We start from the raw sequence: 22,976 nt of genomic DNA, 5'->3' as shown, positions 1-22,976 counted from the left end.
TGTTCTTACCCTGGTGATGGATGCTGTCCGGACTATAGACCTCCTCTGCTTTTTTGGTTTCCTTATCTCATACTCATCGTCCTCAAGATCCTGAGGAGCACACACACAAACACACAGGTGAGCAGGAAGAAAGGGAAGAGAAGTATCTATGTGTGTGTTTGTGTGTGTGTATTGATCACCTGTCCATGTGCTGCATCATCACTGGCCTCCTGCTCTGATGAGAAGCTTTCATACTCTTCCTCTGAGTAATTATCTAACAAAACAAACAAACCAACAGTATTATATATGGTTACTTGTGGTCCTAGATGCTGATTGGACAATACAGCATTCCAGCCATGCTAAAATCCACAAAATAGTAACAGCTACGGTGTGCCTGCTCCAGCACATCACCTATAAAGCACATGTTCTGTTATTGTTTACATGTCAGGTACTACATCTTCTAGTGGAAGGATAGCACTTTTTAATAAAAATGTGTATCCTTAATATTTTTATTATGTAATAACTGATTCATAAAAGTAATGCTGCATTCAGGGTTGTGCATTACTGGCTCTTAATAGCAAGTAAACTATATATCCATGGGCAGATGTATATTCTGCTTTTTATCCCCTTTTCTTCCAATTTGGAATGCCCAATTCCCACTACTTAGTAGGTCCTCGTGGTGGCATGGTTACTCACCTCAATCCGGGTGGCAGAGGACAAGTCTCAGTTGCCTCCGCTTCTGAGACAGTCAATCCCCGCATCTTATCACGTGGCTCGTTGTGCACGACACTGCGGAGACTCCCAGCATGTGGCGGCTCATGCTACTCTCCGCGATCCACGCACAACTTACCACGCGCCCCATTGAGAGCGAGAACCACTAATTATAACCATGAGGAGGTTACCCCATGTAACTCTTCCCTTCCTAGCAACCGGGCCAATTTGGTTGCTTAGGAGACCTGGCTGGAGTCACTCAGCATGCCCTGGATTTGAACTCACGACTCCAGGGGTGGTAGTCAGCGTCAATACTCGCTGAGCTACCCAGGCCCCCCAATTCTGCTTTGTTTAAATTCACATGTCAGTCTTCCTGTCACCTGCTTAATTAACAAAGCATAGTACAGTCACAAATAACACAGTTCCTGAGTAGTACGTGTTATTTCCTAATTGCTTCTGTCTCAAAAGTATAGAAAATGGCTATCATTCCCCACAAACATTGCTTTTGTGACCAGGACAGTGATATTTTGAAATGTACCTATTTCCAATGAGAAAATGGGTGAATTTGTGTCTTTTCTTTCACATAAAGTCAGAAAAAACAACAACAACATATGAATCCAAAATCCTTCTTTATCTGTGGTCCAACAAAGACACCGGCTTTGACCTTTGCCTCAGACAGCTTAGGGAAGAAATCTTGAAGGTACTTGAAGGCTGCTGACTCCTTATCTAGAGCTCTGACAAATTGTTTCTTTAGGCCCAATTTGATGTGCAGTGGTGGCATCAGCACCTTCCGGGGGTCCACCAGTGGCTCCCACTTAACGTTGTTCCTCCCCGCAGAGAACTCGGTCCGCTGTGTCCAGTCCTGCCTGTGGTAGTGCGCCATGGTGTCACTGCTGTCCCAAAGGTAAAGATAGCAGGGAAACTTGGTAAAACAGCCTTGGAGACCCATCAGGAATGCCACCATTTTTAAGTCTCCTATGACCTCCCAGCCATACTCATCATACTTCAAGGCATCCAGCAAGGTCCTGATGCTGTTGTAATCCTCTTTGAGGTGCATCGAGTGAGCCAGGGGAAGAGATGAGTACTTGTTACCATTATTGACCAGCACAGCTTTGAATATTACTTTGGTATAAATACATGTTCATTTGGATTCATATGTTGTTGTTTTTTCTGAATTTATGTGAACAAAAAGACACAAATTTGCCTGTTTTCTCATTAGAAATAGGTACATTTCAAAATATCACTGTCCTGGTCACAAAAGCAAAGTTTGTGGGGAATAATAGCCATTTTCTATACTTTTGAGGCATAAGCAATTAGGAAATAACACTTTCTACCCAGGAAAAAAAAGAAATTTGTTACAGTGTATAATTTACCACACTACGAATAACCAATATCTACACATTCTGAGAATGACAGTCTCACAAGATCAAAGCAAAATTATATTACCTGAACATTTGATTTTCTGTCCCAAAATTGCAGCTTCCTCGTGGTCTATTGGCTGACTTGACAGTGAATAGATCCAAATCTCTGCAACTTTACCCAGAAGCTCTTTCTGATTACTGCATAGAGCCAAGACCTGCCCACCCTCTTCAGGATGCTGCATCACCTACACACACACAAATCAGTGTGTAAGTAACCATGCTTCAAAAAGATTTTTTTTTAACCTGAGTGAGAAATGAGAATTACCTCAGCCATGTCTATTGAACCAGCTGCTAATGTCTTGTAACCCAGAATTGTTCGGTTTTTGTACCTCTTCCTCCTCTGAAGCAGGATTTGCAACTTATTTCCCTCTCTCTTCAGAAAATGAGGGTACTACTCACAAACACAAACATTCTCACACAGAACTAAAAAAAAAATCAATACCAATTTCATACTATAAACTCTAAAATGATTTAGTGTACAGAGATGATGGTGTCTTGAGAAAGATATTGGCTCTGTTCCAAAATCTAGTAAACTGCCTACATAGGGTAGCATTTTATGGCATGCTCCCAACGCAAAGGCTATTCTAAGATACCTTCTCTTGGCCAAATTCCAAGGCTGCATTGAGGGTATGCATGTTTGTTTGAGCTGCTGCCCATGTAGTGCATTCAAAATCGGTTCACTTATGAGGTTCTATTTAGTTAGGATGCTGCTGCCAGTGAAGGCAGTAGACACAGACAGCAAGGCAGCTCACTAGGTTTTAGAACAGAGCCATTGTTTTGGAAGTAATGATGTTTTGAGAGTAATTTATGATTGATGTGTTATGAGAGTTATTTCAGCATGTGTGTTTTGAGGGTATGTTTACCTGCAGTGAGAATGTGAGAGCAAGCTCAGTCTCAACCCCACCAGCAGGGGGCAGCACTATCTCATGAGAACGCAGGATTCGCTTGGAGCCCTATGTCAAAGTGAAACAGCATATGTTTGAAATAGCATACTAGCACACTACTCTCAATATTTCTGTAGTATATAGTATGTATACTGTGCAGAGTATCCAGCTTCTCTGTATGCACGCTGCGCAATACTTTTCTCCCCAATGCAATGCACTTTACCCAATTTAGGGGGGCTTCAGCCTGTAAAGACTGACTATAGCGTGAGCAAATAGCATTCAAATGTGGGCTGTGACAAATATGTCCTTTCACTGAACCCCTTCACTGGACAAATCATTCAGTCATCTCATTTGTGAATGACAGATGATCAGGATGTGTTGACTGACTGAAGGAGAGGAGGAATGCAGAATGTTGAGGAAAGTAGTGTGTTTCAACTGCACACACAAATTTTAATAAAGTATAATTAGACTTGTTTCGATCATGAATGATTGTTGCCTTATCAATACTTAAATGACTTAAAAGACATTTATTTGTTGTCACCTACTGGTTAGGGTGTGATTTACAAAAATTGTCACTAAACGAATTAGTGCATGAATCTGAAATGACAGACAGAGAAACTTTATCTTAAGTTAATTCAAGGCACTAAATAAATGTTTAATAAGTGTAAATTTATTGTAGTACTAGGGTTTTGTGGAGTTTCATATAAGTTTAAACTATAGAAGTTGTGAAATGATTGATTCATGTTCTATCATTTTTGTGGTAACACTTTACAATAAGGTTCCATTCGTTAACATTAGTTTATGCATTAAGTATCTTGAACTAACAATAAACAATATATTTTTACAGCATTTATTAATATTTGTTAATGTTAGTTAATAAAAATTCAGTTGTTCATTGTTAGTTCATGTTGGTTCATAGTGCATTAACTAATGTTAACTAATACAACTTTTGATTTGAAAAATGTATTAGTATTAATAAATGCTGTAAAAGTAGTGCTCATTGTTAGTTCATGTTAACGCATGTTGTTAACTAATATTAACAAATGGAACCTTAGTGTAAACTGTTAACATTTTTGTTAATATATGGAGAACAAAAAGGAATGATTAGGACGGATGAAACGTGCTGCCAATAAATAATCATTTACAATAAAATATGGTTTGTCTATATTCTTCAAGCAATTTCTGTTATTTTAAAACTTTATAAATGTTTATTAAAGAAAATGACAATATTCTATATGAATATTAGCTGGATAGCTTGAATGATGTAACAGTTTAAAAAAACAAAACACCATCTATGCAGCAGAGTGTAATACATTAAATGTGCACATCTTATAGTGTCATTGGGGCCTGAGCCCTCCTAAGTAGGGCTGGGAATCGATTCCAAAAAGAATTGATTCCGAGGCATTGGGAATCGAGAACAGACTCGAAACGTTGGAATCAACTCCACAGCTGGAGTCGATTCCTTTCGGGGAAACCGGTTGATATTTTCAGACTGTTTATTTCCTCGACCACTGAACTATGCATTTCAGAACCCTAACAGCACTAATACAATTTACAAAAGGATTATAAAATCACTGCATCTTAACGATCATCAACCTGACTCACAGACTTTTGTAGTCTGTCTGCACCTGTAAATCCACTCCGTTTGTTCATCTGTATGACGCAATCACACAAGCCCATCACCACATCTGCTTTCCAGACCTGTATAGTCTACCGGTATTTAATTGGGATTAAACTTTTAATCAACATGCCAAATTTGTGATAGTAAATTGGCATACAATAACAACTTCCCCAATGTTACAACACAAATTTGCAACAAGGAGATGGCAGAGTTGAGTCAGCTTCCCAGATCACATCACACTAATTTGTATCTCCTTTTCTCCCGAATTTGGAATGCCCAATTCCCACTATTTAGTAGGTTGGCGGAGGACAAGTCTCAGTTCCCTCCGCTTCTGAGACCGTCAATCCGCACATCTTATCACGTGGCTCATTGTGCATGATACCGCGGAGACTCCCAGCATGTGGAGGCTCATGCTACCCTCCGTGATCCACGCATAACTTACTACGAGCCCCATAGATAGTGAGAACCCCTAATCGCGACCACAAGGAGGTTACCCCACGTGACTCTACCCTCACTAGCAACTGGGCCAATTTGGTTGCTTAGGAGACCTGACTGGAGTCACTCAGCACACCCTGGATTCGAACTCGTGACTCCAGGGGTGGTAGTCAGTGTCAATACTCGCTGAGCTACCCAGGCCCCCACAATTTGTGTGTTAAACTTTAAATGATCAATGTGCTGCACTTATAAAAGCAAGAATCTAATGCTTCTCTACTCATTCTCAACATTTTTACAGTGTTTTAAAACCTTTTACATATATAAATTTTTTTAGTTAGCCTATATTTTACACAATTTTATATTAAAATTATTTTATGAAATCAAATTAAAAAAAAAGTAAATACATGTTATAAAATGTATACTTTTTAGATTGTGTAAAATAAACCAGTACAACAACCTGGATTTTTGTATTGTTTGAGTGTACTGTTTGGATATTTTATTCAGTGTACAAAAGGTAGTGGACAATTACTGTAAATTCTAATATAAACCTCTAAACAAGAACTCATGAGTGATAACAGACAATTTCAATGTAGGTTAAATGGTACTTTTAAGATTATATGCAGCAGTTCTTCAAAATACAGTCGCATCTACTCAAAATGTATCTCATGGGATTGAAACATCGGGCTTTGGTTATGTGCATATAGGCCCTGATTTAATCTTAGAATAGAGCTATTAATAGTAGGCCTAAATGTCATTCATGCAGGTTTTTTTTTTTTTTGGAATTGAAAAAATTAGTCTGGAATCTACTCTTGGAATCGATTCCATTGTTTTCAAAACCAGGAATCGGAGTCAATTCCCAAATTTCTGGAATCTAACAGCACTACTCCTAAGATTTAAATCTTAGAATCGCCCCTGCTAAGCAGTCTTCAGTAAGTAGTCAGAGAGTATTTCATCCTTACACATAGCCAGAAAGTTGCAAACAGAGTCACTTTTCTTACTTACACACTGCAGTTGAAATACAAAATACACCTTATGAAGCTGATCACTTAACTTACCTGAATCTTAACCGCAATGACAACAGAAATCAGCTCCTTATCAAGTTCTTTCATCACAACCAGCTTCTTCAGAGTCAGACTACACAACCTACAGACAAAAACAACAGCAGCTTTATTTACACAAATACATGATTATAATGTGTAAGTGGAGCTTGAAGACATTGCCCAGCATGTGCTGGTTTTATGTGAAATATATTAAGGGTTGACAACCAGGTGTCTAGTGGTCACATACAGGCAAGACCAGGTCATAAATCAAGTGTTCCTATCCATTCAAGTCAAGAAGTCTAGTCATAAAAATCTTGGAACACAAAAGAAGTTTAGAAGAATGTCCAGACACACAAGACTGATTTGAGAGCTACAGCAGGGGAGCATTTTCAGTGAATAATGACTTAAATTTCAGTCTGTTCCTCAAGCAATGCTATTGTATGCCTTCAAAAGACTTAGAAGTAGTCGTATGGACTACTTTTATGATATTTTTATTATAGTTTCGGTCATTTATGGATTTGGAATGACATCACAATGACTAAATTATGTTTTTATATTTTTGGGTGAACTATCCCTTTAAATCTCTGCTGGTTTCCATTAGTTGTTTATATGTAAATGTTTAAAAATGTGATCCATATGTTTACACCTGTAGCAGGATGTGAAAGAAAATAGGCTAATCTTGTATTCTGAGTCCTGCCTTTCTGTGAAAGTTCCTTATCTGTAAGTAACAGCTCACTGATTCTTGAGATAAGGGACAAAACATGTTTAAAATCTGAGTTTTTATTTTTTAATACTAAATTAATTTGAAATGGAAATATTTGTAGACAAAGGTCTCAGCTAACGAACGATGTAAGGGAAGGTTTTTTTTTTTTTTTTTTTAATTGACATTTATCCACTTCATAACTTGCATCTTACTGTCATTTGTGTCAACTCCGTCAAACACACCAAAAAGCATGCTATTTTTAATTTGATTCATCAAGTTTTAATTATCTAATAATATTGTTCAGTAAAGGAGTTAAGTGATAAAATACATTCAATATTTAATTTTTTTCTATAGTTGACAAAATGTAATATTTTTCCATCTTAACCATGTGTTGTACACTGGAGCCATTCCCCCCCTCAGTTGAAGATGCCTCTATAAACTAAACTAAAATGGCTAAATTTATCCCACAATTTTAACAGAAATTATAATAATGAGAATGGCGGGGTTGACAAGTTGAAGCTGTGACTGCAGAGACTTATACATTGTTTGTTTAAAATATGAAAAATATCAAAAGTACCAGACCACATGTCCTACTGTTGCATCCACCATGAGCAGCAAGTGGGAAAGGGGTACTCAGAGTTAAAGATGATCAGGACATTTTCTGATTTATTTAGGATTCAAAAAAATCTGACGGAGTTGACGCAAAGTGAGGATACAACTTTGATAGGCTGTTTTGTATGGAAAATATCATTTAAAGTTTTCTTAATGTATTGTTTGATTTCTTACAGATCCTTACCAATCATTTGATATTTATATTTATGAATTTGTTGCATTTTTAGACACTTTGTTTAGCAGTTTAACATTGTGACCTCTTGCTGAGGACAGGTTAATTTACATGTGTTTCCAAGAATAGAGCATGCATTTAAAAAAATTCTAATGAAATTATTTTAAAATACAAGTAAAAAAATGCATCACATTTCCTTTAATTTAACTTTTCCAGTATTTTTATTTTTATGAATTTCTTGATTTTTAAAATAAAGATGACTTTTATATGTAAGACATGTTTTGTCCCTTATCTCAAGAATCAGTGGGCTGTTAAAAAGGGGGTGAAAGAGTTCTTATCAACTGATGCTTCTCACTGTATGAGACTTTTAAAAACATGCATTAATTTCCAAAGAAAATTAAACACATGTATTAAAAAACACCTACCCACCCCAAAAGCTGATAGTCTATAGAGAACTGCTTCCAAACTAAGCCAAACCCAGTTTACTTTTTTATTATTTTACTCTGACACAGATATGCAGCTGAGAGTTTTAAAGATGTACATTGATTCAGGTGTGCTGGAGCTGAACACAGAAACATAGTAGCTTGCAACTAAGACAGATCATTCCAGAACACAGCTGGAACTCATGGGGCTGGTGAAGTGGGCTTCAGGGATTTCGGTCCCTTGGAAACACGTATACAAAACTGTTTAGTGTACCAAATGTTCCATTAAGAGCATTTCACCCCAGCAATGAGGAACTGTTCAAACAAGCCACAATTTATGTAATTCTGCTAAAACACACAAACACGCTCTCTTGCTTGCACCATTTTAAATACATAAACTCTCACTCTGACATTGCATTTTTCTGGAATAATGTACTTTACCATAGGCATCTATTGGCTCTGTTCCAAAACCTAATAAACTGCCTTGCTGTCTTATCCATACATAGGCAGTCGCCTTCTAAATGCCAAAGTATACTTCAGGTGTTTGCGTTGTGGATCGCTCCATGACGCAAATTGTGTCATTAGCACAGGATTTTCTTGATCCACGCACGCAGTCCTCGGCTGTGCGCGCTGACGCATATGCCTGCTATTGACTTTACTAAAAGAGTATCACAAAGTTGTTATAGTGGGCATGAGTCAAACGTGTTCATTTTCGCTCGCAGCCAGAAGAGTATACTCACAAAGGCAACGCGGTCGACCAGGCACGAGCCAATCTGGATTGTGCAAAAATTAAGTATATACCTGGGCCTTAAGGCAACAACCTTACTGACATGGAACCTCATAAGTGATCAATATGGAACGTGCTACATAAGCCGCTTTTCCACTATGGGGCCATTTATTTAACTGGACCATGTGATCATCACGCATAGTGCACTCGGCCCAATGTTTACCTTACACGGCGTCGCCACAGACGGACCTGTTACGGATGTTTTCCTGATTTCACAGCACCACATTGGAAAAAGAAACTGTAACTGTGCCAACTGGCCCAGATCGGCACGGTACGGTTTTGCGATGAGAACTGTTCGGCCCGGTGGTGGAAAAGCGGCTATAGACAGTAACTCTGTGCATCATACAAATTGCACTAGAACTCATAAAAAGAACATGGATGAATCGACTCACTATTGATTTCAATAGAATTTGGCAGTAGCATATTGCTAAGCTAACAATGCAATACTCCATTAAGTCTAAAAATATCTATATCACAAATAAATATTGTAGCCAGTTGTTTATTACATTCAAGTAGAGCTGTCAGAATTAACGCGTTAACGCATGCAATTAATTTAAAAAGTTTAACGCGTTAATTTTTCTTAATCGCGTTTAATGCATTTACCGTTAATACAGCATAAACCAGCATAAACACTTTGTAATGTGTCCACCCGGAGTCATTAAAAAATGTAATCGACTGACAGCACCACATTTAAGCTTTTTATTTATACTTTTCGGTACTGAATAAATTCTAAGCATATTTCAAACAAAATTTCTTGTGCATTGTCCGCCATCTCGGATGGATTTTTTTCCACTAAGCTCATTGCAATGCATTTGGCATTGAATTCTCCACAAAGGAAATGTGATGTTTCCCTGAAAAATTGTCCCGAAAGGAGTTGTCTTGGCCTGAGTTGAAACAATGCCTTAAAATTCTGTCTACGTATGGCAGCTCAGTAGGTTTTGGAACTGAGGTATTCTTAGTGATAATGCAAATGAGAAAAGTTGTCAGTGAAAACGTGGGACGAATCAATACTCCCAAATTCGTCTGAAAGTCAAACACTTCAAGGATTAAGTACTGACTAATGTTATGTCCCTGGATGCATTTTAAGTGTATTTTTTATTTGTGATCATTTGTTTGTATTTTTTCATTGGGAAGGTGTTACGTCATAAGACGTATTCAATGGGGTCACATTGTATCTGTTTTGGTTGTGTATTTTGGGGTGGGAATGTTTAATTTTGCAAGTCTGTTTTTCCCCTAGCTTTTCTCCTCTTTCTCGTTGTCCCTCTCACTCTAATCACTACCAGGTGTGAGCACTTATGAGAAGTTCTCCTGATAAATTAATGATGAAATGAATGCCTTATTTTGCTCTCCAAGACTTGACTATTTTTGAGTGCTGGGACGGAAGAGGAGAACCAAAACCTTCTTGTTATGGTTTTCCCAACCTAGACTGGGACTAATCATAACACTAAGGAGAGAGTTCTCCATCCCAGAGAGAGAGAGAGAGAGAGAGAGAGAGAGAGAGAGAGAGAGAGAGAGAGAGAGAGAGAGAGAACGTCATCAATCATGCATGGAATGAGCTGGAGTGGAGATAAGTCAGTATTGTAAAGAATATCACAGTGGAAAGTAATCAGGGAACCAGAGGGGCCCCTGGAGGTCCCAGGCAACACAGTGCAGCACAAACAAAGAGAGAAGCCAGGGGGACAGGGTAGCTCAGTGGTAAAAGACGTTCGCTAGTTCGAATCCCAGGGCGTGTTGAGTAACTCCAGCCAAGTCTCCTAAGCAACCAAATTGGCCCGGTTGCTAGGGAGGGTAGAGTCACATGGGGTAACCTCCTCGTGGTCGCTATAACACGGTTCGTTCTCGGTGGGGCGCGTGGTGAGTTGAGCGTGGATGCCGCAGTGGGTGGCATGAAGCCTCCACACGTGCTATGTCTCCGTGGCAATGCGCTCAACAAGCCACATGATAAGATGCGCGGGTTGATGGTCTCAGACGCGGAGGCAACTGGGATTCATCCTCCGCCACCCGGATTGAGGCGAATCACTACGCGACCACGAGGACTTAAAAGTGCACTGGGTAGGTCACGTGACGCCATGCAAGGAGCGGACGTGTGAGCGACGAGCTCTGCGCACTTTGTCATGCTTTGTTAACACATTCTCATGTTATAATCTGGTGAAATTTGATACACCCAGTTACACATTTGCCCTTTGTTGCAAAACATGGCAAAGAAGTCAAAATCCTCAGGCTCTGGAGACATTAAAAGACACTTAGGTGTTCAGGATGAAAGCCCCGACAGGCCTACAGACTGGGGACTCGATTTGAATGGCGCAGCGGGACAAGGAATCCAGCGTCAGTTGTCCAACATGTCGGTGGTGTTGACGAAGATTCTTGCTGACTTGGAGGATCTCGCTGTAATGCGTCGATCGATTATGGCAAAGGAAACAAAATTCTCTGAGTTAGCTACAAGAGTGACTGATGTTGAAAAACAAATCGATTTTCTGGAATCTTCGGAGAGGAAATTAACTGCTAATCCGCCCGCGACCAAAGTTGATTTGGAACATCTCCTTGAAAAGTTTGAAGATATTGAGAATAGAAACTGCAGGAATAATGTTCGAATTGTTGGAATTCCTGAGCATGAGGAGGGCAGAGATATGGTGAAATTCCTAGACAAGTTTTTCCAGAGTCTGCTCTACATAACAGGCCACAAGCTGGAAATCGAGCGAGCTCACAGAGTCCCAGCTCACAGATCTGCTGAGGGAGACAGGCCCAGATCGATTCTGGCCAGGTTTCTGAGATCATCCGATAAAGATCTTGTGTTGTGCCAGGCGAGGAGCAAAGGGAAGCTTTCTTGGAAGAACCATAATATTTTCTTGTTCCCAGACTTTGCGAGTTCGACAAGAGAGAAACGCAATCCGTTCAAGGAATGTAAGAAACTCTTACATCAGAAAAAGATCTCATCTGCTCTGATGTTTCCTGCCAAACTGAGAATAGAAACGAAGGTCGGTCGCAAAGTATTCACATGTCCAAATCAGGCAATATCTTTTAAAGAATCAATGTCTGAGTAAACCATTGGATGTTTCTCATGTGAGTGGGCCTGACTCGCTGTACTAACTCTTGAGGAAGCTGGGTGACATTTTAGGTTTTTTTGCGTTGGCTCCCCTAGCGGCTGGAGCTTGTTTTGTGAATAATACTTTCCTTAAAGAAACTTTTGCATTTAAGTTCCCGGACAGATTGAGAGTGGACACTATGGATGACCGCAAAATATCTACATGCTCACACCAAGGATGTCTTTTATAAAGCTGACGGATTGTGTAAGTCATGGTATATACTTTTATGCAGCCTCTGAATGAACTGACTCGATAATCTGGGGAACCGGGATGCCGGTTTTGTTTCTTTTTGTATTGGTTCCACCTAGCGGCTGGAGCTTGTTCTATTGAATAACACTCCTTTGGAACAGCTGTTGATTAATCTGTTCGTTCTTCATGCTAACTCCTCCTGCTGGCTGTGGTTTGTTTTGTTGAGTTTTTTTTTTTTTTTTTTACGAGACATTGGAATGATTACGTCATCCGTTGAACTCATAACAGCTGGCTCACTGAACATTCGTTTGTCTGACCGAGGAATCTGAATGGTTTTATATCAGCTGGAATTTGTTTTGTGGAAGATCACATCTTTGAGACAGTTCTGTGAATGAATCTACACATTCTTTGTGTTCATTCTTCCTATTGACTGGGTTTATTTCACGAAGTATTTTCTGTTATGTAATTTTGCCTCAATTTGTGAGGCAAAATTGAGCAATCCGATGGCAAAGTTGTCGTGGGGGCTCGTGGGCGTTCATGGACCTTTTGAGTTTAGAGGGATTGTTGCCAGTTGGCGCTGTCGTGCACGGGGTTAATGCGCACGTTTTTTTTTTTTTTTTCTGTTTGTTTTGTTCGGGGGGGTGTTCGAGGTTTTGATTGTTTCACTAATGGGGAATGTGGTCTTCATAAATTTGTTTTTGGCACACAATTAATTTTTTCTATTATATCAATATGTCAGTTGTTAATATAAGTGTACTATCTCTCTCCACATGGAATGTGAATGGGTTGGGGCACCCCTCATGATATAATATTGGGAGGAGACTTTAATTTATTGATGGACTCAATCCTTGATCATAGTGAAGTAAAAGTGTGTAAGCCCCCTAGAGCAACACTGACGCTTCACAGGATGTGTAAAAATCTTGGTCTTTCGGATATTTGGAGACTTTTGAACCTGTCTGGTAGGGACTATACATTTTTTTCATCAGTCCATAAGATTTATTCTAGAATAGATTTTTTTTTTATATCCAAATCCCTAATTTCATTTGTTGTTGATTGCTCAATTGGAAACATTTTAGTCTCAGATCACACCCTGGTGAGTTTAGAGGTGATGCCACATATAGAGAAAAAGAAATCATATAGTTGGCGCCTTAATGTATCCCTTCTGCAAAATCCTGATTTCCAACAAATGTTAAAGACTGAAATCAATGTTTATACGGAGACTAACTGGTCCTCAGTATCCTCTGTGGGCATGGCTTGGGAGGCACTTAAAGCGGTTCTTAGGGGCCGGATCATACAGTATGCCTCATTCATCAAGAAATCCAAAGCACGAGAACTTTAGAAGGAAATATTAAAAGTGCAGAGGCAGAGCTGAAGCGCCATATGTCAGCTGATGGCCTCAGAGAATTGACCCGATTGAAATATAGATATAATACTATTTTGTCGCAGAAAGTGGAGTTTTGGATATTCAGGGCAAGACAGTCATACTTTGAGTAGGGTGCCAAAGCAGGGAAGCTTTTGGCTAGATATATAAAGCAGAGAGAGTCTTTTTCTACCATTCCCTCAGTGAAATCTGCTGGTGGTGAAATATTTACCTCAGCCATTGATTTTAATAATGCCTTTAAAAAGTTCTATATTGATCTTTATAGTTCCACGTCTTCGTCTACTGATGAAGATATTAGAAACTTTGTGGAACCATTAGATCTTCCTAAACTGATGATTGAGCAAAAAAACTCTCTTGATTCTGAGATAACCTAGGAGGAGCTTGACGAGGTAATTAAGTCCCTACCTACTAGCAAGGCTCCGGGGCCAGATGTTTTGCCACAGATTGTTTTAGATCCTATGCTACAGAACTGGCTCCACTTTTGTTAGAAGTTTATACTGAATCATTAAAGAACGGAAAACTTCCTCCAACCATGACACAAGCCCGGATCAGTCTGATTCTTAAAAAGGACAAAGATCCAAACGAGTGTAAAAGTTACCGTCCAATTTCCCTGATCCAACTAGATGTAAAAATATTGTCAAAAATTTTGGCTAATCGTTTAAGTTATGACATCTCTTATACATATAGATCAGGTGGGGTTTATTTGGGGTCGCAGCTCTTCTGATAACATCAGGCGTCTCATCAATATCATGTGGTCAGTAGCGAATGAACAATCTCCAATCGCTGCCATCTCACTTGATGCCGAAAAGGTGTTTGATATGGTAGAATGGGATTATCTTTTTAAGATTTTGGAAATGTACGGGTTCGGGAGTACATTTATTGGTTGGATTAAGTTACTTTATAGACACCCTGTAGCAGCGGTACAAACAAATGGATTAATCTCAGATTATTTTAATTTGAATAAGGGCACTCGGCAGGGTTGCCCTCTTTCCCCATTATTGTTCTGTCTTGCCCTGGAACCATTAGCTGCCACGATAAGAAAGGAGGATGATTTTCCAAGGGTGGTGGCGGGAGGTGTGCCGCATAAGCTTCTGCTTTACGCAGATGATATTTTATTATTTGTCTCTGAACCTACTAGATCTTTGCCTTGCCTCCACAGAATTATTCATTCCTTTTCCAAGTTCTCAGGATACAAAGTCAATTGGGCTAAATCCGAAGCTTTGGCTTTTTCATTTGGAATGGTAAACGTCCCAGATTGCATTTTAATAAGTTACATAGGCCGATAGACAAAGGAGGGCTAGGCCTTCCCAAGATTTTGTTTTATTACTATGTGTTCAGTCTCAGACATTTGGCTCATTGGTCACTTCCACCTGAGAGAGCCCCTCCCTGGTTTGTTATTGAACAGGCAGTTCTTGCCCCTATTTCGCCATTACAAAGTATTTCTATCAAACTAATCGGAAAAGTTACACCCAGTTATTTCGCATTTACACTCAGTATGGACTAAAGTGTCCAGATTGCTTAAATTGGACACTTATTTAAATGTTGCCTCGAGCATATGGCAGAACCCAAGACTATGTGTTGGCAAGTCTCCTTTCTGCTGGCCAGAGTGGATTGTGAGGGGGGTTGCTACACTCGGTGACCTATATGAAAGTGGTGTGTTGAGATAGTTTGAAAAATTGGTCCAACATTTTGGGATCCCCAGACCTCAGTTTTATAGGTATTTACAACTGCGCCACCTGCTTTGTACTATTTTTGTGAGTAGCACACATCCCCCTAAGGAGGCAGATGCTTTGGGAGAGGTGATTGCGGCTTTTGGAAAAGGTCATGAAGCATCAGTGTACTACTCCCTGTTAATTCAGAGTATGGGGGACGGAGCCTTAACTTCTCTCAAGAGAGTATGGGAGAAAGATTTCAACTTGGCATTGGAGGAAGGAGTGTGAGCTAAGATTCTTAAAAACGTTAAGTCTGCATCTAGTGATGCAAGGGTGCGTCTTATACAATTCAAAATTTTGCATAGATTTTATTGGACCCCCTCTAGACTGTATAGGCTTGGTCTTAAAGACACACCCACCTGCTGGAGATGCCAATCGGAGGATGGTGAAATGGCCCATGTTTTTTGGTGGTGTGTCGAGATCCAGAAATTCTGGTCGAAGGTTCAGAATTTTGTGTGCAATGTGGTGGGCACTCAGGTTTCATTTTGCCCCAGACTTTGTGTTCTGGGCGATGGGGCGGTCATCGATGTTGGGGGTGGCCATATAGGGAACTGGGTTCTGACATGTGTGATGATCGCCAGGCAGGTTATTTTGAGGGGTTGGAGGTCAGCTGGTGCGCCCCCATATCCGGAGTGGTGCACGGAGGTGGGGAGGGTGGCAGCTTATGAGGAGGCGTCATCTAGAAGACAGGGTGGCTTGGATAAGTTTGTTCGGAAATGGGGCAGGTATTTGGAGTTTTTGGAGGGCTCTCGGGTGGGGTGTGGAGAGAGTAGTGTATTATAGTTTGTATGATTATTATGTGTGTGTATGTATGTATGTTTGTATGTTTATATATATGTATATGTATTTATGTTTGTATATGTATGTATATTGACAAAAGGTTGTTTATTTTGGGGGGGCGGGGTTTAAATGTTGATTTTATATATATGTTTACATTTAATTGTAAAACATTTTAAATAAAAAAGTGCACTGGGAATTGGGCATTCCAAACTGGGTGAAAAAGAGAGAAGCCAGTGGAAAGATAGAGCCACACACATATGCAACTAATAGAATATTAATGAGAAATGCTTTACATATTCAAATCACATAGCAGGTACTATGAGGACTTGAAAGAGTGTATGTGTGTGTGTGTGTGAGTTTTGGTTTTTGTGGTTTACAAGGAAATTGTTTTTTAGGTAATTACAAGGGTATTATGCTATAAATGTAGTTTATGAGGACACCCCTAGTGTCCCTGTAATTCAAACGGCTTAAAAAAAACATACTAAATGTTTTTTTGAAACTAAAAATGCCCTAAGGTTTCTGTGAGGGTTAGGGTTAGGGGATAGAATATATAGTTTGTACAGTGTAAAAATCATTATGTCTATGGAGAGCCCTCGTAATGATAGGAGTACCAACGTGTGTGTGTGTGTGTGTGTGTGTGTGTGTGTGTGTGTGAGGGGCACACAGTACAACATCTCTCTGAGCTCTCAGTGATCTGAAGGCTGGTATTGTTCACACATTCTAACTTTGACACACACACACACAAACAAAAGCTATTCTTCTCCCATGAGGGATTAGCATGTTACCTCTAACCGCAATGAAGAAATAAACAGCAGGTCTTTACATACACACATTTTCTCTCTCTCAAACACACACACAAACACAGTTTAAAAGCTATTTTTCAAACATAAAACAAATTAATGGTTTGATTGTTTGACTGCAGCAGATTACCTCAGGACTTCTCTTCAAATACAAAAATCACAATCAGTAAAGTTAAAACAAACCTCATAGGGTAAATCACAAAGAAATGTCCGTGGTCATACTTCACCCCAAAATAAACAGATTTTTTTGCTTTGTGACATTTTTATAACATTGTGACCACTTTCAGTGCTGTACACTAAAGAAAAAAAAAGATCTTTCCTGTAAACAGTAATGTAAATCACCGGACAAAATTATTTTACAACCATGATGTATACTTACAATTGCTATACTTAAAAATTATACTTTACAAATGTACTTTTTTTTTTTTTTTTTTTTGGCAGTACAGTAATGAGAATTTGCTACTGAAAATTGGGGGAGAGGGAATTTAATGTGTTTAACTCTCACATATGTTCAATAATGCATGAATTCTTAAAGGAATAGTTTACCCAAAAATGATAATTCTCATATCATTTACTCAAACACATGCCGGTTGTACATGCAAACAGAAAGTCATATGAGACTGAGATGGCATGAGGGCAAGTAAATGATGAGAGAATTATCATTTTTGAGTGAACTATTCCTCTAATAATGCTATTAATCATTATAATTGATGTGAAATGATACATTACAGTTTGATCACTGGGACCACCACCAAACACTACAGAAAACAATGGCCACACACACACAGTTTCTGTTCTGTTTTCTCAAAACAAAGGCTGATTATTTCAGCTGGTGTGGTGTGAGGTTTGTGCTGCATCTTTCTCACCACACAGACACACACACACACACACACACACACACACACACACGTCAATCAAACTCCTTATAACCTCTTAGAATTGATCTTACAGCCTTTAATAACCTACCAATATAGAGACTGTTCATCTTCTATGGAGATAAAAAAAACATGTCCCACTCCACTCGACTGGATACAAACTCAATCACAGCTCCATTAAACACACCCTGCTACACACTCTGTGTGTGTGTGTGTGTGTGTGTGTGTGTGTGTGTGTGTGTTTCTCTCTGACAGATGCTGCTGGGCCTCTCCAAGCACAGAGGAAATTAGACCAAAATCAATCTAATACATTTCACATCAGAAAACCTTAGCTCGCATCATTCCTGTCTCAAGTTACACATACACACCCACACAGTCGGTACTGTAAGTGTGGAGGTCAGTGTTCACTGCACAGAGGTGGAATTGCACTCAGGTTATGCGCCGGACAGAACATTAGCATTAGCAAGCACAAGATCTAACACCATAATTTCACATCCTGACAGAGACCACGTTTTCATGCACTTAAGAAAGCGGTTTATTCCAGGGTTTTTGCAGAAAGCTGCAGTCTGAAACCTCATGTAAACGAGAAAGCCAATTTCTTTACACCAATTAAGGGATTAAGAGAAAGCGTTTTAACACACCTGGGTTTCTCTCGGAGAATGTCATGTAAAGTAAACACATAAGCGCCGTTCTTACCGGTTTTTGAAGTGTGTGCATGTGTGTGAACAGACTGGATAACAACCATCACAGGATAGAGCCAAACAACAAGTCAACACAGCGGAAAGAATTCAACATTTTAGTGGGAAAAGCACATCCATTTATTCACACCAATGTATTCACAAATATCGCTCGTGTATATGCGCTCGTACATTGGGGGAATCCCATAGTTTGACGTAAGAAGGGAAACCCCACTACTGCAGCACAATTCCGCTGCGGGTCACGATAGAAAGTTAAGGAAACAAACACTGCAACAACTCTGGAATATCTGGAAATAAAGTGAAGCAACAGAGAATAAAAAAAGCAAAGTCTTCCTCGGTGCCAAGTTTGTTTTTTACACAAGCATTGCGGGGAAATTACGTTGCTGTGAAGAAAGCTGCTTACTGACCTAGCCGCATGTATTAGGAGTAAAGAGTACACAGCTTATACAACGCATGTAAATGGGAACGCCACCACAGACTATTTAGCAGAGACGGGACACTTCTATTAAAATTAAATGGGAGAAATTGTAACGCGCAACTGTCAATGGATGTAGAAAGGAAGTCCCGCCTTACAGGTAAAAGAGCAATCACTTTTTAGATACAGACATTACCTGTCAATCGACTTGAGAACGCGCATGTGCATGAGCTGGACCAGCTGGGAATTGTTTTTTTTTTTTTGCTCAATCTGACGTAAAGCAGCACAATCTATGATTCCAGTGTTGTCAGATTTTACTGCTGATTTGAAATATGTTCTTTGATCGTAATGTTGACCAACCATTTTTTAGATTTCGGTGTTCCCCCGTTCAAATAGACAGGAGCTGCACTTTCATGACTGGAAATAGCTTCCCAAGAGCATTCCAAAAATGGCCGCCAGTGAACTGACTTACTAGAAAGACTTTGATGCCACTTGCTCACAATAAGCCGCTTTCTGGTGTCCATGTAAACTTAAGTCAGAGACACCTAGGGTAGATGTATGCCTTTAAACCTGAAGCATGCGGCACTTACAGGCATTACAGATACAAATACGTTAGCAGAAGAAAAATAATGCACTATGAATTGCATCTTAATCAGGATAACGTGTAATTTTGCACTGCTAGCAACACCACATATAAACTGCGATCTGTTTGAGCAGCCTAAACAAATGGGCCGGACATAACAACATTGGCTCAACCAATGGTGCTTGAGCCATGGAGTTTGGGGAGGGACTACCTGTCTGTCAAAACAATCACAGGGGAGAATATCTGAAGTCATTTTGAAGCTTATTCTGTTCAGTGCTGCTAGTAGCTCCTGTAACTCAACTGGTAGAATGTGGTGCTAGTAACACCAAGGTCATGGGTTTGATTCCCAGGGAACACAAAAACTGATAAAATATGTATAACTAGAATGCACTGTAAGTCCCTTTGGATGAAAGCGTCTGCAAGTAAATGTAAATGAAGAATTTACACCATTTTCCTTCAGTGAAAACATGTGTGCACCCTCCAGAGTGAGTGAGGTTTTGAATGCTGGAATAAAGTGTGTGTGTGATCTCATCAGAATGATGGTCCAAATATTCTGTGTGTCTGATGTGAGTAAACCCCAGAGAGCTGACCTACATTCACTTGTGGAAGCAAAGAGCATACACAGATTCTTGCACACAATTCTAATAAGGTCAGTTTCATTCTAATTAGCTCAGTTTGAAAGACTCTTTAGTGTAACTGAAAGTGTGAAACACACACACACATACACAAACACACAGTTCTGCTGTGTTTAAGGGTTTGGGAGTATGTAAAGAGAGGCCCAAAATTTAGAAAATTTGAAATTTGTATTTTGAAAAAAAAAAAAGAAAGAAAAAAAAAAACATTTTTTATTATATATATATATATATATATATATATATATATATATATATATATATATATCAGGGTTACAGTAAGGCACTTGCAATCAGGGACTTAAAACGGTTCAAGGAACAAAAACGAAAACCGCATTATTAGCAGAATGTAACCGAAAACTGGAACAAAGTGATTTAAGAGTCATGTAATGTAGATGTAAAAAGTACTTTTCTCAGCTGTTTTCGAGTCTTCACTGAATTATTGTTAGATATGATGCATTAATACAGATTTGATGCTGCAGGGTTTTGACTCAGAAGCAAATCTTTAATTAAAATGTTACTTAACTGTTAATTAACTGTATGCTTAATACGATTTCTATTGTGATAAATCGCTATTTTTTGTTTATTTTGAAGCAAGTGGCTTATTTTGAGCTTGTTTTTCCAGACCAGATTGCTTGCTTCTCTTGTGAGATCTGGTAATGCTGGAATTGGTATTTCACCCACCCCTTAGCATAGAGTACTGACATTTTAATCTAAAAAGAATGTTATTAAACGTTCTTTTGTTTTGTTCTAACTGGTAACCATTTGGAAAGGAGACTGTGGAACTTTTGAACCGTAATGAAAAAATACAGTTTTTGCTCAGAACTAACCAAAATGAAAAACATTTCGTTTGGAGTCCCTGCTTGCAATGGAAGTGAATGGGGCCACTCCATAAATGTCAATCTAAACGAAAGTATAAAAGTCAAAAGCCACAAGACAAAAACAATATACATGTTAATGATTTAGTGATAAAATCCCTTACAGGCTTTACAGGTATTGCACCATCATGTCAACAAAGTTGTAACACTGGATATTTACATAGATATGGTTGGTATTTTATCAATAAAATTATGTTAACACGTACACTGTATATGTCTTGTGGCTATACTTTTGAAACAATGTGTATTTTAACATTTATTAACTGGCACCATTCACTTCCATTTTAAGTGATTTACTGTAACCACAGTCTTTGCTTTTTGTTTTTTTTTTGTTTTTTTTTATGAGGGACGAGTCAAAGATATTTTTTTGTGGTAATCATCATAATGCCACTAATGCTGTCGATAGAGCTTAATTTGTATTGAACCCGGAATGTTTTGTTAAAGCAAAAGTAATTCAAGTAAACTTTGCTGATAATTTGTAATGAAAATTGTTGTATTCAATTAGAAAACATTGCAAAATAGAAGTACTTTCTTTTGTGGTCTCAGACGTTTGGATCCAACTGTATATTAATTCAAGTGTTGTTTAGGAAAAGAAAACTGCATCCACGCACATTTTATATTTTCTTCATCACTTTTTTATTATCTGAAACTCTGAATAATATGCTAATTTCACAATCTCAAAGAACTTCAGAGGTGGAACAGACAGTCGAGATAACCTGCAGTGTAATATGTGCCAATGACTGCAATAAAACTGTGTGTGTGTGTGTGTGTGTGTGTGTGTGTGTGTGTGTGTGTGTGTGTGAGAGAGAGAGAGTGAGAGTGAGATGGAATTTATAAACAGTTCTTCATGCACACGCAGTAGATCTGAATTCATTTCACTCAGGTGAGATTACAGTAGTTCCTGACCTGTGAATGACAGAGATGGAATAAACTACCACTGATCCTCTTAACATGGACAGACAGACATCAGTTTAATCCAAGCTTTTAAAACTGACATGAGAACATAATGCGATATAAAGAATCCCTCTGCATTTTACCTGAGTAAAAGCACACGTTTACCCGCACACACACACACACACACACACACACAGTCTACTTAATTCGGCTCATTAGTCACAGTTGTGTGTTTACTTCCAGAGAACAGCAGTTAAAGACTAACACATGCTGAAAACATACTTGTCAAAATACACATGCATCTCTCTCCCTCTAATACAACTGACCTACATTTTCCTACCTTCTCATTGGGTCACACACACACACACACACACACACTCATAGAAATGCTGATCATAATCACAAGCACTGTGTACCTACAGTACAGTGCAAGTCTGTGTTTTAAAAACATTATCAATGCCTAACAAAAGACAAGAATGCCAATATAGCAACGTGATCTCATGAGAACTCTTATGTACTCTTACGTAAAGTTTGGTTCTAGCAAACGTACATTCTCTTACGTTTGCATAGACACCGAAACGTACAATATTGACGCATTGACAGCATGTAAACATCATCATTTTACGTATTAACACCTATAGAAATGTACAAATGTGTTTGTGACTGCCGTATTCTGCGATGTACGTGTTTGAATGAGAAATGACAGTGCTGTTCTGGAGTGCATCAGAAGATTTACAGCGATTAATAATTTAAATTCTAATCTCCACCTCATACAATGATACTGTATGCCATCAGAGAGCACATTGGATGCAGCGCATCGCCCTTTGGACTACTTTTGTACTGAATTTTGCCATTTTTCAGAATAAATTATTGTGATTACATTTATCTGCCTGTTATGTGTTTTATATGCTAAATAAATGGTTATGGTTAGGTTTAGGAGTAGGTGTGGGATTAGCGGCTGTAAAATATATATAAATTAATATATTTTAACAAAATGTATTGCTACTGTACATTAATCTACTTGTTACATGTTTTTATATTGTTGAAATGTGGTTATGTTTAGAGGTTGGGGTAGGGTTAAGGGATCTAAAATATCTATAAAACAGTACAAATTTACAAATATATTTATAATCAATTCATGTATTCAAATATAGTTGTAATGGATTTGTCAATATTCTACGTTTCTAAAGATGTAAATACGTAAAAATGTTTACATTTTAGATGCTTTCAAACGTCCATATTGTATGTTTTAGTGTCTATTCAAATGTA

General features: G+C 38.7%; 1 protein-coding gene across 3 annotated transcripts in view; it reads right to left on the bottom strand.

The window, feature by feature from the left end:
- Positions 1-22,976, bottom strand: part of LOC127411639 (phosphofurin acidic cluster sorting protein 2-like) — a 70,127-nt gene that overhangs the window by 27,056 nt on the left and 20,095 nt on the right. For all 3 annotated transcript variants that reach the window (XM_051647345.1, XM_051647347.1, XM_051647346.1), the window contains exons 2-7: positions 6,107-6,194; positions 2,975-3,064; positions 2,377-2,502; positions 2,137-2,296; positions 180-253; positions 10-90 (exon numbers count right to left, since the gene is read on the bottom strand). In XM_051647345.1, coding sequence (XP_051503305.1) covers positions 10-90; positions 180-253; positions 2,137-2,296; positions 2,377-2,502; positions 2,975-3,064; positions 6,107-6,194 — 619 coding nt within the window. The remainder of the gene's footprint in view (positions 1-9; positions 91-179; positions 254-2,136; positions 2,297-2,376; positions 2,503-2,974; positions 3,065-6,106; positions 6,195-22,976) is intronic.

Source organism: Myxocyprinus asiaticus, chromosome 21, assembly GCF_019703515.2.
Source record: "Myxocyprinus asiaticus isolate MX2 ecotype Aquarium Trade chromosome 21, UBuf_Myxa_2, whole genome shotgun sequence".
NCBI classification, from domain to species: Eukaryota; Metazoa; Chordata; class Actinopteri; order Cypriniformes; family Catostomidae; genus Myxocyprinus; species Myxocyprinus asiaticus.
Note: the sequence above shows the minus strand (reverse complement) of the source record. Positions and strands in the feature narration are given on the sequence as shown.